General features: G+C 32.7%; 1 protein-coding gene across 6 annotated transcripts in view; it reads right to left on the bottom strand.

Annotated features, from left to right (window-relative positions):
- Positions 1 to 15,982, bottom strand: part of LOC106461715 (structural maintenance of chromosomes protein 5-like) — a 326,380-nt gene that overhangs the window by 53,463 nt on the left and 256,935 nt on the right. For all 6 annotated transcript variants that reach the window (XM_022388747.1, XM_022388745.1, XM_022388743.1 and 3 more), the window contains one exon: positions 2,105 to 2,227. In XM_022388747.1, coding sequence (XP_022244455.1) covers positions 2,105 to 2,227 — 123 coding nt within the window. The remainder of the gene's footprint in view (positions 1 to 2,104; positions 2,228 to 15,982) is intronic.

The following is a 15,982-nucleotide window of genomic DNA, read 5'->3' as shown; positions in this document are numbered from 1 at the left end:
CCCTCTTATATATACCAGACTACCCTATCTAGTAAATGCTAGGGCATTCGTGAAGGAACAAGATAGTTCTAGAAACTAGAGGGCGTGAGAATAGTCACGTGATCTCGATGACGCAACAATATGTTATGAAGTCTACCCTTGATATATACATAGAAGAAATTAACAAAGCCATAGAAAATATGCCTTCATTTTTTGTTACTCGAAATCTATAAAAGAATAATAACATATTGCAGTCAAAATAATAATAAATCATATAATGTGCTAACAACTGCACCTGTGCCATTTTAATGAGACATTTAAATATGCTATTAAAAAATAAAGTATATTCCATTAATGACAGTGCATTAGCTTGCTTTTAATGCAAGTGAAATACCATCCACCACTTTTGTTCAATTCACTAAATCACTAGTTAAAAGATCTAAGTTATCAAATTTGTATAGAAAGCAGCAGCATTGTCTTCAAACTAATATTAAGAATACTCACAATCAGCTACACTCAGGTATTTTCCTTTAATGCTAGGGTTGTCTTAATGTGATACAAAAATCAAATTTAAAATTTTCTGTCTCTAAAGAGGTTTAAAATAAGACAATACAAATATCAGCAATTCTGAATCTAATGTAAACTTAGGCCTACCTCAGCTGTAGACTTCCTCAATCTAAAATGACTTTGGAAAGCATCATCCATGTACTGAGGCATTGTCTTTTACACATAATCCTCCATCTTTGCTCTGTCACTTTTATCAACATTACTGTAGTGCAACTCAACACAAAATGCAATATCATTATCACTGAGTTGTCTGAATCATATGTATCATTATGAACATCAGTAATAAGCGGAAGAACAGCTGTGCAAGCAGACGCTATAGTAACTATTTTATTTTCGATGTATGCCATCTTGGTTAAAGCAACTTTTGGTGGTCTTTCGAAAATAGCCTGCAAGCAATGATGTATTACCCCACTAGCTGACTTCAAGTGATCTGCTGAGTGTGCTTTAGTTTACGTACAACCCTTATGGGCCAAAGTGACATCAATGAAGTAATATTAATAACTACAGGAAGTGTGGTTAACAAAACTGTGGTGTAGAGTTTGAATCATTATGGTTAAGTATAAGTAGAATTTCTGGTAGAAAGTTCTTTTGGAAAAAGAATTTTCATGACCTTTTTCAACATTTGTTTGGTTTTTATAGAGAATCTGAAGATTTTCAAAAATATGACAACAGGATAAACGTGGAAAATTTGGTGTCATATTTCACAGACATAACTTTGTAGAACTAGAAGTTAGAATTTAGACTAAGTTAGAGTGAACTTACCATATGTACTAGTGTATTCATTCACTGTAGAATAAAACGAGAATTAGGACTAATATTAATTGTTAGTGAAGTGAAAAAAAAAAGCTGTGAAATTGTTGCACACAGTATAACTATAACTGTAATATAAAGAATCAATTTTATTAACCATTTAGCATTATATATATTGTACTGTATAACAACATGGCAAATTAGTTTACATAACTTATTAGCTCTACTAGTAGATGTACAGGGTCCATGAAAGTTCTCTGTTTCAAGAGTATATAAAACCAAGATTAAACGAAAAAATATTTTTATTTCCTGCTTTTGAAGATCATGTCATGCTGTGTTGTAGCCAACAGAGTGCATAATTCTTCTCGTTATTCATGGCATGCGCACATTTTACTGACATCACAACAGTACAAATTGCAACAATAAGCATCCCTAATGTGACATTATTTTTATGTCTACTGACTGACTGACAGACAGACAACACACTATTGTATAGTGGTTGAATTGGTTAAAACAGGGGACCTCTCCAGGTGGCCTTTGGGCACATTTTGAGGGAAAAAAACCTTATAGTAGCTATCTACATAAGCTTATTGCTCACTATTGTAAGAACGTGTCTTAACAGTCTATTGAGTATTGCCTATACCTCACTATCAAGGCACCCTTCCTACACTTCAATGAATAAACACATCAATATCACATGTAACTTTCCTACATATATGAGTGAAATTATGTGGAAAATTGAAGAATTTTATAAAGTTACTTCATCATTTTAAAAAAACATATCAATAAAACAGAATTGAAGTCATACCTCTGCTTCTTGAATTGTAGTAGAGGCTTCAAAGATCTCTCTTTCAGCTTCCAGTTTATTAGTAACAGCCTCAGCATGAAATAATGCCAACTTCACCTTCTTCTTGTGTGACTCAAGACAGTTCTAGAAAGAAGAGTATAAACAATACTGATCATTCCTCTTTAACACTTAAAAGTCTATGGGAAGAGATTGTGGTTTTAGACATTTTTTACTGTAAAAATTTACTTTTTATGTATTTGTTTTACTCAACAACAAACCAATTTCTTATTGGTTTGATACAATAATTACATTTTTCTCTACTTTGTATTTGCTATATGCCATTCTTCTTAAAAACCCTCTGGATGTGTTTTGATGTCTAAAATATTTCAATTCTCTCAGTTAATAAAATGATTTGTTAAAGAAACATGTTCAGATAAATCATACTCTAAAATGCATGGATTCTCCATTCTAACCTTTAATTGTCATCTAGTTTCCCATATGCATTTAACCTTACAATCTTTACAAAACCTACATTACACAGATGACACCAGTGCTTATAAGATACTCCAAAGAAAAGTTTCAAAAATTAATAGATAAAGTATTAGAAGAAAGCAGAAGAAAAGGGGCATAATAATAAACTGTAAAAGGATAAGAGTACATAATTATAAGCATGAAAAAGAATGCCTCAAAATGTGAATTAAGTATAAGCCATAAAATAAATGCAAAAGTTCAACTATCTGGGTAGCTTAATAACAGCCAATATTAACAATGATGCTGATACAATGCAGAAGATGAGCAATATACTGAAAGATAGGAAAACAATGGAAACCAAGGTAAGAGAGCTACATTGTTATGTATATCCAACTCTTACATATAGCAGCAAGTGTTGCACAATTCCAACAGTTGTGGAAGGAAGACTACAAGCAATTGAGATGTCGTTTTACAGTAGAATGTTGAGGATATTGTGGAAGGATCATATGACAAATGAGAAGATACTGAGAAGAGCAGGAATACACAGAGATATGATAACAACAATTAGAAGAAGACAGCTTCAATCCCTTGGTCGCATAATGAAAAAATACAAGCAAAAAATTTAGTGGTAACAGGAGAAATTGAAGGAAAATGAAGTAGACATATGCTAAGACTGACTTACATCAGTAGTCTCAGTAAATGGATGAATGTGAGAGAAGCAGAAGTGTTGAAAACAACAAAGAATATAAATCTTTGGAAGGCCATGATTGCTATAATTTTGCCGTAACATTATGTTTAGAGAGAGAGAAGGGGGGGGGATTTACAATTAATTTGATAAATAAACCCAATTTTTTAAAAAGATGTCTCTTATCTGTAGGGTACACCAAAAAATTTTTAAGTAAAGAATAAGCTTAAAAGAAACACCAATATTAATGGAAGAAAACAAACTATTTGATAAACTTTAAGAGCAAAAAAACTTTTTACTAATACTGTGCTCCAAGAATCTGAAGACAGTAAGAAAATTCTTTAAAAATCTGCCAAATTTTAAATACAAATTCCTATATTCAATTCAGTATGATATCTGAGTGGAGTACATTCTTTATGGATTTTAGGTAAACCACATATTATGTAAATGTGTGAGCACAAAGGCCTCAATATTTAAAAAATAACGCAATTATTTAATCTCATCCTTCTTTCAAGACCGCAAATAATTATAGTTGGTTTTAGCATGTGGTAAATTGGGTCAAAGCCTAGTGTTTTAAACTTACACGTGTTAGTTAAAATGTTACAGATTTTGTTGATACTAACAACCTTATTTGTAAGTATAGCACAGTTCCTCTGTCTGGATGCTCTAATTTTTGTTTAATTTCAGCAGAGCAGAAAACTGTTTTTAATAAAGATGTGAAGATTAAACTTAGAATTATAATCATAGTAATGTAAAGCTAAGCAGAAAACATGAATCTGGGAAATAGAACTAGATATATTAGACTTATCATCAACGTTTGTTTTCTAGTTGTTCAAGTAAGAGGTGAAATGGTACAAGAAAACAAAGATTTTTAAGGTGTTGTCATAAAGCAAAATTGATATCTCATAAAAGTGTTTGTTTTTAACCGTGAGTAATAATAACATGAAAGAAAGTAATGTAATAACAGGTGATTTAGAAAACAATGAATACTTGTATCCCTACAGAGACAGTGAATGAACTTTTTCAAATATTTTGATCTTGCACAATTAAACAGAACAAAATAATATGTTCATACTGGAAACCAATTTGACATACAGATCGTGTTTAAGAATAAGAGAGTTTAATTCAACCCCTCTTTTGTTTTGACTAACTTCTAAATAAAAACATATTTTCAGATGCAGCTTTTCTTTTATATATGTCTTAAAGTAGCTGAATACAGCAGAGTGGCATTTGAATTTAGAAAAGTTAACATTTTCCTACACTGAAATTGTATTTCCAATAGACACTTTCTTCCCCTCACTTCATAGCTTGTCTTGTTCAGGATTGCCCTCTATATGCACAATTTTTGCTTGTCACTAACCTTGATGCTCCCACCTACCCTCACTTGGTATAACTACACTGTAGCATGCAATAACCCCCCACCAATAGGAGTGTGTCACACTCTCCTAGCACAGCCGACTTCCTCTATACGATAGAGCACTATAATCACTTCAAGATTGGGCAAAAGGATGCACCGTAAGTGGGAAGGGCAGTTGGGATGTGTGAGGGAGGTAAGTATCTATCAGAAATACATTTTCAGTGAAGGAAATTTAACTTCCAATACAATACCTTACCTCTTCCTACATAATAGCTAGAGTCCCACATTGAAACAGTGGAAGGACCAGGGCAAAAATACCTAGATAAGCCTTCTTCAGAAGGTGCCCAAAAAGAACCCATGCATATCCTATTGGAAGGGTCACACTTGTGGGAGACCACACCCCATCTATACCAGGTATATTATTTACCTGCTGTAAAGATACGTGTCACTAAATTTGGCAGAAAAAAAACTTGCATCCAAAAGGAAATCAGATGCACTAGAAGGTGTAGAATGGCTCTGGTGCATCAGACCATAATTGGTGGTCAACTCCAGTTCAAAACCAGGCAGTGTAGGGAATTTCCCAGCTGGTCTGCAGTAGGAGGAGGGTCCCTACTGTTTTCACTTCAGGTCCAAGAACTGGAACGGAAAATGAACTTCCTTTCTGAAAACCCAGATCAGGCATTTGTGCAGACTCAGATACAACCAACACCAGGCCACCAAATAACTGAACATCCATGTGACAGTAGGAAAGGGAATGCAATATGGTTGATCAATTCCAGTCCAAAACCTTTTATTGTCCAGTCTGTGGTAGGAAGAGAGTACCTACCAACCATATGTGTGAGGACTTATGTTGGCTGGTACTGTGATACTCTACCACCTGGCCACCCAAGCAATAAACATCCAGGAGGCAGTAGGATGGTGGAAAGCCAGCCAGAGGAGTGAACTGAATATGGCAGATTTGTCCAGTCCAAAACAAGGTGGCATCAGGTATTTTCTTCCAGTCCATGGTAGAAGAAGAATACTTACCATCCACACCAAAAGAATGTTACAGTTTCATTAACCTCGTAACCATTTTGTACTCGTTATAATTTCTGGATAATAACTTTTAATACAGTACGTATACCTTCACAAAATTTGGCAGACTTTTAGTAAACACTACAAATCTGTTCTTTATTGAAGTATTTTTACTAAATACTTATCCATGAATATATATAAGCTTTTTTCCCCCACTATTTCGAGTACAAAGTGACTTTCATGTTAAGATTAAAAATACTTATCTTCATCTCAAAAATCTCAAATTTCATTTGCATAATCTCTCAAACATCCTAAATAATTTTCAAATGTTCTTCTATCAGTAAAACTTTATATTTTATCTCTTATTTTCTCTACTCTAACTCGATACGAGGTTGGTCAATTTGACTGCCCTCCTAACCACTATAAAAACACAAATTTGAAATAAATCTAAATTACCCTTTTTTCTTTCTAAAATGACTTCAAACTGTAACATGAAATATTCATTTATCCTATATACCTTTAAACTTGTAACAGTATACATTTACTTATACATAAATTTTATTGTTTAATGCCCTTTGAACCATGTCTAACTACTATTCCCACCATTATAAGTTGTAAATCACTTGGAAAATGTGCAGCTCAAATTGCACTATTGAATGACATTACACATGAGCTACTCATGAGCATACCTGCTGAAAATTTTTTACTATTATTATTATCCATTTTATCTAATCAAATCTTAAGTAACATAAAATTTCCAATTTTTTACATTTTAGTTACTTTTATAATAATAAATAAAGAATACACATGAAAAACAAGAAATAATGTACTTATCTGGATGTTCTCTTTTTTGTTGTCAACTGTTGAGGACACTTAACCCTACTTTTTTATATTAATGGTAGGTTGGACTACATAAAATAAATTTTTATATAATTAAATAATGCAACAAAAAACATAATAATAACATGCAAAAAGCAGACAATGTTCTCATAAATATCACAATTTTTCTAGCTTTCTAGCTATTCAACAAGAGTCGTTAAAAATTCATCTAAGCTTGTTGATGTGTTTCCTGTGGGAATAAAGCTTGAACTAAAATTGACAAGTCTTTGTAGATAAAACAATGTAATATAATACATCATTTGATAAGTGAAAACCTTGGCTTTCTATTGGTTATAAATAATATATTATTGAAAGTCAGAGAGAACTATTGGCAATATCTAAAAGAGAGGATGTGACGGGTGGGTGTGGCAAGAGAGGGCTGAGTTTTTATTTGATTGCTATGTAACCAAAAAAGATTGAAAGCTATAAAAATTATGCTTTGCTAGAGCGATAACAACATTTAAATGAGTAATTTACATTATATTTCATACTTCTTAGTGGGAATTTATAAATTAGAGAAGAGGGGATGCCTAGAGAGAAAATGTTATAATTTTCATACTAGGGGATATTGAGGATTTTATTTTAATTTTGCCTTATAAAATTAAGAACTTAAAACTTATATATTATTAAAATATGGATTATTAGCTCTGTTTTTTATGCTCTATTTACAGGTGTACCATAAAAAGAAAGTAATCTAATTAAGTTTTGACTGTAACTCACTAAAACCTTGTGACATGTGCAGAAAAAAATGCCTGTGGAAAGATGATTGAGGAAGTGGTTAGTCTTGAACAGGATATGGGTAGAGGAGAGGTAATGAAGGAGGGTGGTGAGAAAATTGGGCCTGGGAAAATCTTAAAAGTAGTATCAGAGTCAGATCACCACATCTGAATCAAAGAAATTCTGTGAGTCCAGAAAATGGAATTACAAACGACTTTGAGCTAATGCATGATGCATAGAAATCAGAAGGAGGAAGAGGACAAGGCATGCTGACCCTAGAATGACACAGGTGCGAGAAACAAATAAGGTAATGTACCTGAGACTCCATAATGAGAATGGTGGAAGGTCTGGGAGCATTAACAGGTATGAACCAGGATAACACGATAAAGAAGGAGGTGGGTATAGACTATCCAAATCATCATTATTTTGACCATGTTCACCAGGAAAAGGTGTTGGGTCTGGAATCAAAAGATACAGCAGGCCGCATGTTGAACACCAACTTGAGACAAATTAAAACTGAAACCTCCTCAGCAGAAAAACTGGAGCCTGAAGCCTGAGAAACTGCAGGTTGAAGTACATTTGCAGTAGAAACAACAGTAGTAGTTGTTGTAACTCGAAATTGTGAATTCATAATTCACAATGAGAGTGGAAATTATCAAATCAACCTAAAGTATCAAGTGAATGTAAAGAAAAAATATGCTATAAACAAAGATAGTTTTCCTCAAAATCACTGAAAATAAAAACAAATTCAAGGCAGACATGAACAAAACTAGAAATGTCCGCAAAGAGGATACTAAATCAAGAATTGATGAAAGTGCTCTATGGTACAGAAGGAGTCAGCTATGCTAGGAGGGTGTGCCACACTCCTATTGGTGGAGGGTTGTTGCATGCTCATTTGCACAGCTATACCACATGTAATCACATGAGGATAGGTGGGAGCATCAAGGCTAGTGGCAAGAGAAAATTGTGCATATAGAGGGTAGCACTGAATGAGAAAAGGTAAGGTATCATATCGGAATAAGGCTTACATTGGTTAAAATAATTTAAGTCTGAAATTACACAGTTTTGAAAAACAATTAAAAACTGTTTTATTAAAAATCTTGTTTTTTACTTCTCATCTCTCTCTTCTGTAATTTTTGATGTGATATTTAATATACTCATTTGCTAATAAATGGTACACTAGCCCTCAAATATGTGATCTGTTTTGCTTATACAATGTACTCTCTCTGATTTTCTGAAGTTTTGTAAAAATGACAGTTTCCTCACTTAAACAGTCAACAAACTAAAAATTATTCTTATTTATGGAGTAATTTCTATAAATAACAACTAACTACAGAGGCTAAAATCTTTATCTAAATCAACATTTCAGATTTCAACTTCATCAGGATATTTAGCCTAGCACAGTTCAATAGAAATGACAACGTTAAGAGTAATTTTTAAAAAGAACTGCTCTTACATACATACATAATACGTATCCATGACTTTAAAAATAGTAAAAAAAATATAACTGTTATACAAACAATTCTAAGTTATATATATAACAACACTATTGAGGCATATAAAGATTGCCAAAACAGTAGATAATATTATAAAAATTAATTCAAAAAATTAAACTAATATAATAAGCCATCCCCTATCTTAATTGATTTGTGGCTTATGTTACTCTGTAAGTAATGCTTCTGTATATTTTTTACTTAAGTATGCCTTGGGATTTTTTTTATTTCAGTTGTAATCATTCCTAACTGACTGGTTAATCCATGTTTGATCAGCTTGTATTTTACAAAAGTACTAGTTTTGCTATTATCTTGACTTATTGCCACCAATATATTCTAAAATACCTTGGTGGAGTTTGTGACCAGTCTTTCCAACTTAATAATCTTCACATTCAGAACATGTTGCTTTATAAACAGATTTTGTTTAGTATATAATGTATTTTGCAAAATTGCAGATGAAAAGGGCATAGTCCAAAAAACACTTTAGTTTTATTTTGACATATGTTTTTTCTGTGTTAGAAACAAGTGTCATTTTTATGTAAGGAAAAATTCAAGCTAAACATAAATATTTATTTCAGAGGCTGTTAATAGAGCAATGGAAATTCCCAGAGTATTTATTAATTCTGTGTCTTAGAATGCTAGAGTCAGTACATGTTTTGGATGCTGTTAATAGAATAATGGGAAGGCCCAGAAGTATTGACATACTCATTAATTCTGTGTCTTAGAGTAATAGGGTCAGTACCTGCTACATATTAACTGTCTGAAAAATACTTCAAGTGTGTTATATGTGTGGGATATGTTTACATAACTATAGTTTGATTCTTATGTAAACAATGCATATATTAAAAGACTAACAACAGATTTTAATTTTCATCATGCTCTTTTTCAAACATTATATGCTAATACTGTAAAATTCTTAGTTAAGATATTCTTCTAAATACTATTCTGAATTTTATGTATTTCAAATTCATATTTTTCAGTAAAATAAAAAATTCTGAGTAAGGGTAATTACTGCAGGTGTAGTTTTTAAGAATTTCAGTTCTTTTTTGAAAAATGTTAATATGAAAATGCTAACTGAATTGTTTTAATGTAATCACATGTAACACAAGTGCTCATGATGATTAATAGTTTAAACAGGTGTTAAATTTTCATCAGTAACTGACCAAACTTTTGAAGCAACAACGATAGAAAATAAAAAAACTGCACCAGACCTGCCAGATCCTAGTTGAAAGTATGATTCACAGAAAAGCAGCAGTTATCTGGGCCAAAACATACTACAAGTGAATGTTTTTAACAAGAAAAAAGAAGTAAAAACAAAAATACAGTTTTGATATTCAGAATATTTCTATACCTGTATAAGGAAAGTAAAGAATTGAATACACTTTATATGAACAAGGTGCATATCCTAATACAATATTTAAAACCTATATATTTAGTTTACAGCAAACTCTTCATAATTTGACAGTGCAGTGCTGCCATGATTACTGAAATGTTTCCCTCTCATAACTAAATATAGGAAAGAATATATCTTTCAATATTCCAGGTGTACATTTCTCTCAATTTTTGTGGAAGTGTTCTGCGTGTAATTCATGACATTGATGTAACTGAGTGAACTTGCACTAATTACCTTACTTAGGCAAACATTACATATTACAATATTTGACCCAATAAGGGTTATATTTGTTTGGAACTGTTTGTTTCCTACCTTCCTACAGGGAGGTAACAGTCATTTCAACAAGTGGTACAGAGAATTGTATAATTAAGTTAGTAAAAGACAGTTTTATCTCCCTTGGACATATATAATGAGAATTATTGTTCGTGTAGGTAGAACTGTTAGAAAAAATATTAGGAGTCTGATCTAACCTAACACTATGATTATCATCATTATTCTAGATTTTATTTTTTCTCCCATGGAAACATTTTACTTTCAACTTGCTTTCCTGCACCAGCAACACAACAGAAATCTACACATTGAATCTAGAAGATGGCCAGTAAAGTCAAGTCTTACACTGCTTAGAGTGAACATGTTGTTTATTATTCACCTATGTGTGCTTAAAATTCTGCTATTTGCATTAAAAATTATTCTCTGCAAAGCATTTCCAGACTCAACATCTAATGATAAGTTTAGATGATGTAGTCTCAAAATCTTATTTCTATCATACCCAAGTGAGTGCATCCTACCATGAGGGCAAAATTGCATAATTTAATTAAAAAATACATAGAAAATAAATCTTTAGTTCTTCCACACACATTTAAAACACCTCATTTGAAATATATTCAATACAAAGGTTTTATTTATTTAATTTTATAAATAAAAAATATATTGAATATTTTGATTTTGAGTTGACTTAAACACACTCCAAATAAAAACTTGAGTGATTGTGAATTACCTGAATGTTTTCTGAGCATAATATAGCACTCATAGCCCTTTAGGAGAAAGTCATGATCAATCTCAGGTTCTGAAAAGTCATGAGTTAATAACCTAAACACATAATGAGAGTTCCTTTTCTGTTCTTTATAACTGTATAAGCTAATATGGCTTCCCCTTTCAGCAGAGATTGGAACAGAGTCACAAAAGCTTAGTTAGGTGATTTTTGACAGAAATTTTTTTTTTGCATTAACAGCTTCCATCAAAACTACAGTCCTGAGTTATTTGTAAATTAATATAAAATACGTTTATTTCTTACTATGTATATTAAATGAGAACTTTTGATTAAAAATTTTAAATATGCAGGCTTGCTCATAGTTTTGTTATGGTACAAAAATAATTGTTAGTGTATGCCAGTAATCGTAAATGCAGTAAAACTGCATGCAGTATTTTTCAAATAAAAATAAAGATAAAATTTCCAGTTTTATAAAATAAAAACATTATAGGAAAGTTTAAATAATGTAGGATGATATAAAAATTGGGAATCAAAATCTACAATGAAAGTGAGCATTTTTGCTTGTTTCTTAAAAGAACACATCAAAAGAAAACAAAATTTACACAAATATCACATACAAAAATACCTAGCCATTCTTGTGGATGATCTAAGAAGGTTGCATAAAAAAGGCATTCCTAAGCAGACTTCCTGGTGACTATGATGAGATACTCATAAATAAGTTTATTAAGGGGCAGCTCAGCAAACCCATGCAAAATCTTATGAGTTTCAGGGATATCTCATCTCAAAGTTTTTATGGCAACATTGTTCAAAGTGGTCATATCAAACTATGTTCTAAGGTAGAGGAAGAAGCCAGCAGCAGTAGCAATTGCAGTTTGCTCCAAGACAATCTCCAGGTTGCCTGATAGTCTTCAAGACTGAGCAGAAACGTCCACCACGAGCTCCACTACAGCAGATGCTGAAAGGCATCATATTGTAAGCACCATGGTTTTAGCAAGGACAACAGAACCCCTTATGTTGAGAAATGCACTAATAATTTGAACTCAACACAGAGGCATGATTTCAATGAATTGTTCAAAATGTTTATAGAAATATTTGCCTAACCAGATGTTCAAATGGTTCAGATGAGAATCACACTTCAACATATAATCACAGGTGACACAAGTCTCATAAAACAGCTTCCATACAGGACACTGCCATTGCTAAAATTCAGCAGATGTTGAAGGATGAGATAATAAAACCTTCAGAGTGTGCTTAGTCATCTATACTCATGGTTGTCAGAAAGAAAGAAGAAATGCTATAATCGTGTGGACTTTAGACAAGTAAATACAGTAACATGAGTTGATGGCTTTCTGTCCATGCATATGGACAAATATCTGGGTATGTTGGAAGGCACCTGTTGGTTCAGTAGACAAGATCTAACTTCTGGCTACTGGCAAGTTAAACTAAATGAAGAAAGTATACCATACCTATGATTGCCCTCAGCACTCAGAAAGGACATTGTCATTCAGTTTGTGCAATGCACGTAGCACTTTTAAGAGGCTTGCAATGCTTACTCTTAAGAGGATTGCAAGTGGAGAGATGGTTCATATATACTTTGTTGGATGAAGGAATGTGAAGATGTGTTCTGGTCTTTGAAGCACATTTTGCACCACTGCTAGCTTATCCTTATCAAGACATTCCATTCATCCTGGATACTAACTCCATTGATAGAGAAATTGGATCTGTTTCGTCAGATGTAAAGGATGACATCAAGCACACAATTATGTATTCAAGCAACATGCAAGTTGCCCCTGAACAATGATACTTTACGACAAAGAAGAAACTGCTTGCAGTTGAAGTATTTATCAAACATTACTGCAGTTACTTGCATGGTAGGGTTGAACATTAGAGTGGATCATGCATCACTGAATGAGTCATGAACTTCAAATGTCTAGAAAATATAGTTGCATATTGGATGATGAAGTTGCAAGAGTGCACCTTCATATGTTCTGTGACAATTATATATTTGGGTATACACCACAAATAATCATTCAGGAACAATGGAAAGAGCACCTAACAGACACATATTGCAATCATCACAAACTGGCAAATGTAGAATTGAAGTTCATAATATCTGACAATTCTATAGTAAGTTATGGCACTGTACTCTCATTATGAACCACCAAGATACAGTAGTCAACTTGATATGCAGCTAGTGGTCTCAAGTCAGGAGTTACTCTACTTTGCATAATGTAAAAACTGGAGGGCATCAGAAACTGCTATGTACCATTGCAAACATATTGAATAAATGTTTTTCTGTCTGCATTCACAGAACATTATGGTAGAGTTGTAGGTTTTCTCTTTTACAGAATGATCAAAGACATTGCTGGTTCTCTACCCCAAAACTAAGGAAGAAAAACAATGTCTGGTCACTATCAATTACTTCACTAAGTAGGTCAAAGTGTGAGACTTGTTTAGCTAAACAGGTGATGCAGATCATCAAGAGTACACTAAACATGTTTGTGAATTCCTGACAAAACTCTTTAGTATGAGCACCTGCTGTATGTCTTCATGGTGTATCATACAACAACTGTATATTTCCTCTAAATATTTCCTGACACTTAGATGAGATGTGCAGCTCCCAGTGAATCTGATGTACAGTCCTACGTAATAATCAGTGTCCACATGAATATGTGTAGTAATCACCTTTGTAAAAGTTTGTTATCCATAAGTAGGTTAAGCAGCCACACATCAAAAGCAATGCTATGACAAAATTCTAATGGAATAAAAGTGTAATTTTAGTGACTGGGTTAGGCTATGGTTTAAACCAGAAGCATGTAAGCAGTTAAATTCTGGTTGGTGTGGTCTGTATCTTGCCTTTTGGTACCTCAGAGAGGTGTATATGGGTTACAGTGAATTCATTATACACGTCAAACATACTGACAAGTGTACATTTGACATCAATAATGAGCTTCTTGAGAACTGGTTGTTACTCCAGGAACCAGAAACGGAAGAGTAAATTGACTCTGATGATAAGAGCACTATATTACATGATCTTGATTCAGATGATGAGGAAGTACTTGCAGTACAAATCCCACAGTCTGAGTCAGATGAGGAAATGCAAGTAGAGAAGCAGTCCGTCTGCTCTCATAATTGGCAAATTAGAATAGTCAGTTTATTAAAAAATAATGATGAATGAAATGGAGATATTGAATGATGGTTTTTGGTAACATGCCCACAGTAGTTAGATAATAGGGCAGTTGGTTGAATAAAAGACCAACAGGCAATGATCAAATGATGAGGAAGAACTGGCAGTACAAATCCCACAGTCTGAGTCAGATGAGGAAATGTGAGTAGAGAAGCAGTCCATCTGCTCTCATGATTGGCAAATTAGAATAGTCAGTTTATTAAAATTAATGATGAATGAAATGGAGATATTGAATGATGGTGTGTGGTAACATACCCACAGTAGATTATATAATAGGGCAGTTGGTTGAATAAAAAATCAACATAAGAAAGGCACTGTTACCCTTAGTTTTTGAGTTATTGAGCAATATTTTGATGTTGGATGTTGTGTTAGGATGTTGGTCTGATCTCTATTAATTACAGTAATCCCTAGTGGATATGACCCGTCCCAATAATGACTTCCTTTTAAATACGACTTTTTTTCTGTTTTGATTTTTTGTTTTTCTGTTTTGGAATGATTTTACATTGATCTGACCTTCCATGAAGGACTTCCTGACAGATGCAACATATGACCATGATTTTTGGGCAGAAGTTCAAATAATAATCCCTCTATAACGACTTTTCTTCATATCAAAAGTGTAATTTACAGACACATGAATACAGTTTGAAACAAAGAGGTCATATGACCGGAGATTGCTTCACAGCTTAGTATATATGTATCTTGGTATCCTGGGATGTTAAAGTCAAACTCCTTGTCAGTAATTCGGTTTAAAAGTTTTGAGATCCTGTCAGGTAATCAGGGGTAGTAAGAAATTGTTGTTTTTCTTCACCTCTCTTGCAGAATTAAGGTTCTTTTATTGAATGTAGTAGATTGTGAGCTAGTGACCTAGATGTTAAGTAAACTGATTAGGATTTACTAGCAGGGTGTGAAGATTACTAACTTGCGGTGATGTTGATATAGAAATGTGACGTGGACATCAATATACACCAAAGTTGTGATGAAAGCAACAAAGTAAACGAAACATGGAAATTAGTGAATTTTTAGTGAACTTGAAATTGTTTTAACCCTTCTATTACGGGCTGGGTGGAATTCACCCAGTTCATAACCACGAAAGTATTTATGAGAGTAATTATACTATGATTTCTGATAATGTATGCACATCTTTACAAAATTTTGCAGGTTATTGGTAAACATTACAAAGTTTTTGTACACAGAATATCAGGATTTTAAATTAAATATTAAGATTTATTAATTAAAGATTTTCTCGTAAACCTTTTTCTTTCAGAATGTTCACTATCCAACATACAAAGCAATTTTGATTTTAAGATTAAAAATACTTTAATGCATTATAACATTTTCAAATTTTATTTGCAAAATATTTATAATCTCCAGATAATTATTACATTTTTCAAGAAAACACTATATTTTATTTGTAATTTTCACTACTATATTTCTGTACGGGATTAACTTTGTAACCTTAATGAAAAATTTGGAAAAAAATATAAATTATGCTTTTTTCATTCTAGAATGACTATAAATTATAACACGAAAACACAAATGTTTAGTTTAAATAGCTTAAATATCATAACATTATACATTATATTGACCTTCCAGCCGTGCCTGGCTAACAATACAGAAGTTACGACGCAGCGCACGTAAACTCATGTTACTGTACCCAATAATATATAACTGACGTTTAGTCTTTACAAAGTGAACTGTCTTGGCTGTGTTTT

This window comes from Limulus polyphemus, unplaced genomic scaffold (genome assembly GCF_000517525.1).
Source record: "Limulus polyphemus unplaced genomic scaffold, Limulus_polyphemus-2.1.2 Scaffold1017, whole genome shotgun sequence".
NCBI lineage: Eukaryota > Metazoa > Arthropoda > Merostomata > Xiphosura > Limulidae > Limulus > Limulus polyphemus.
Note: the sequence above shows the minus strand (reverse complement) of the source record. Positions and strands in the feature narration are given on the sequence as shown.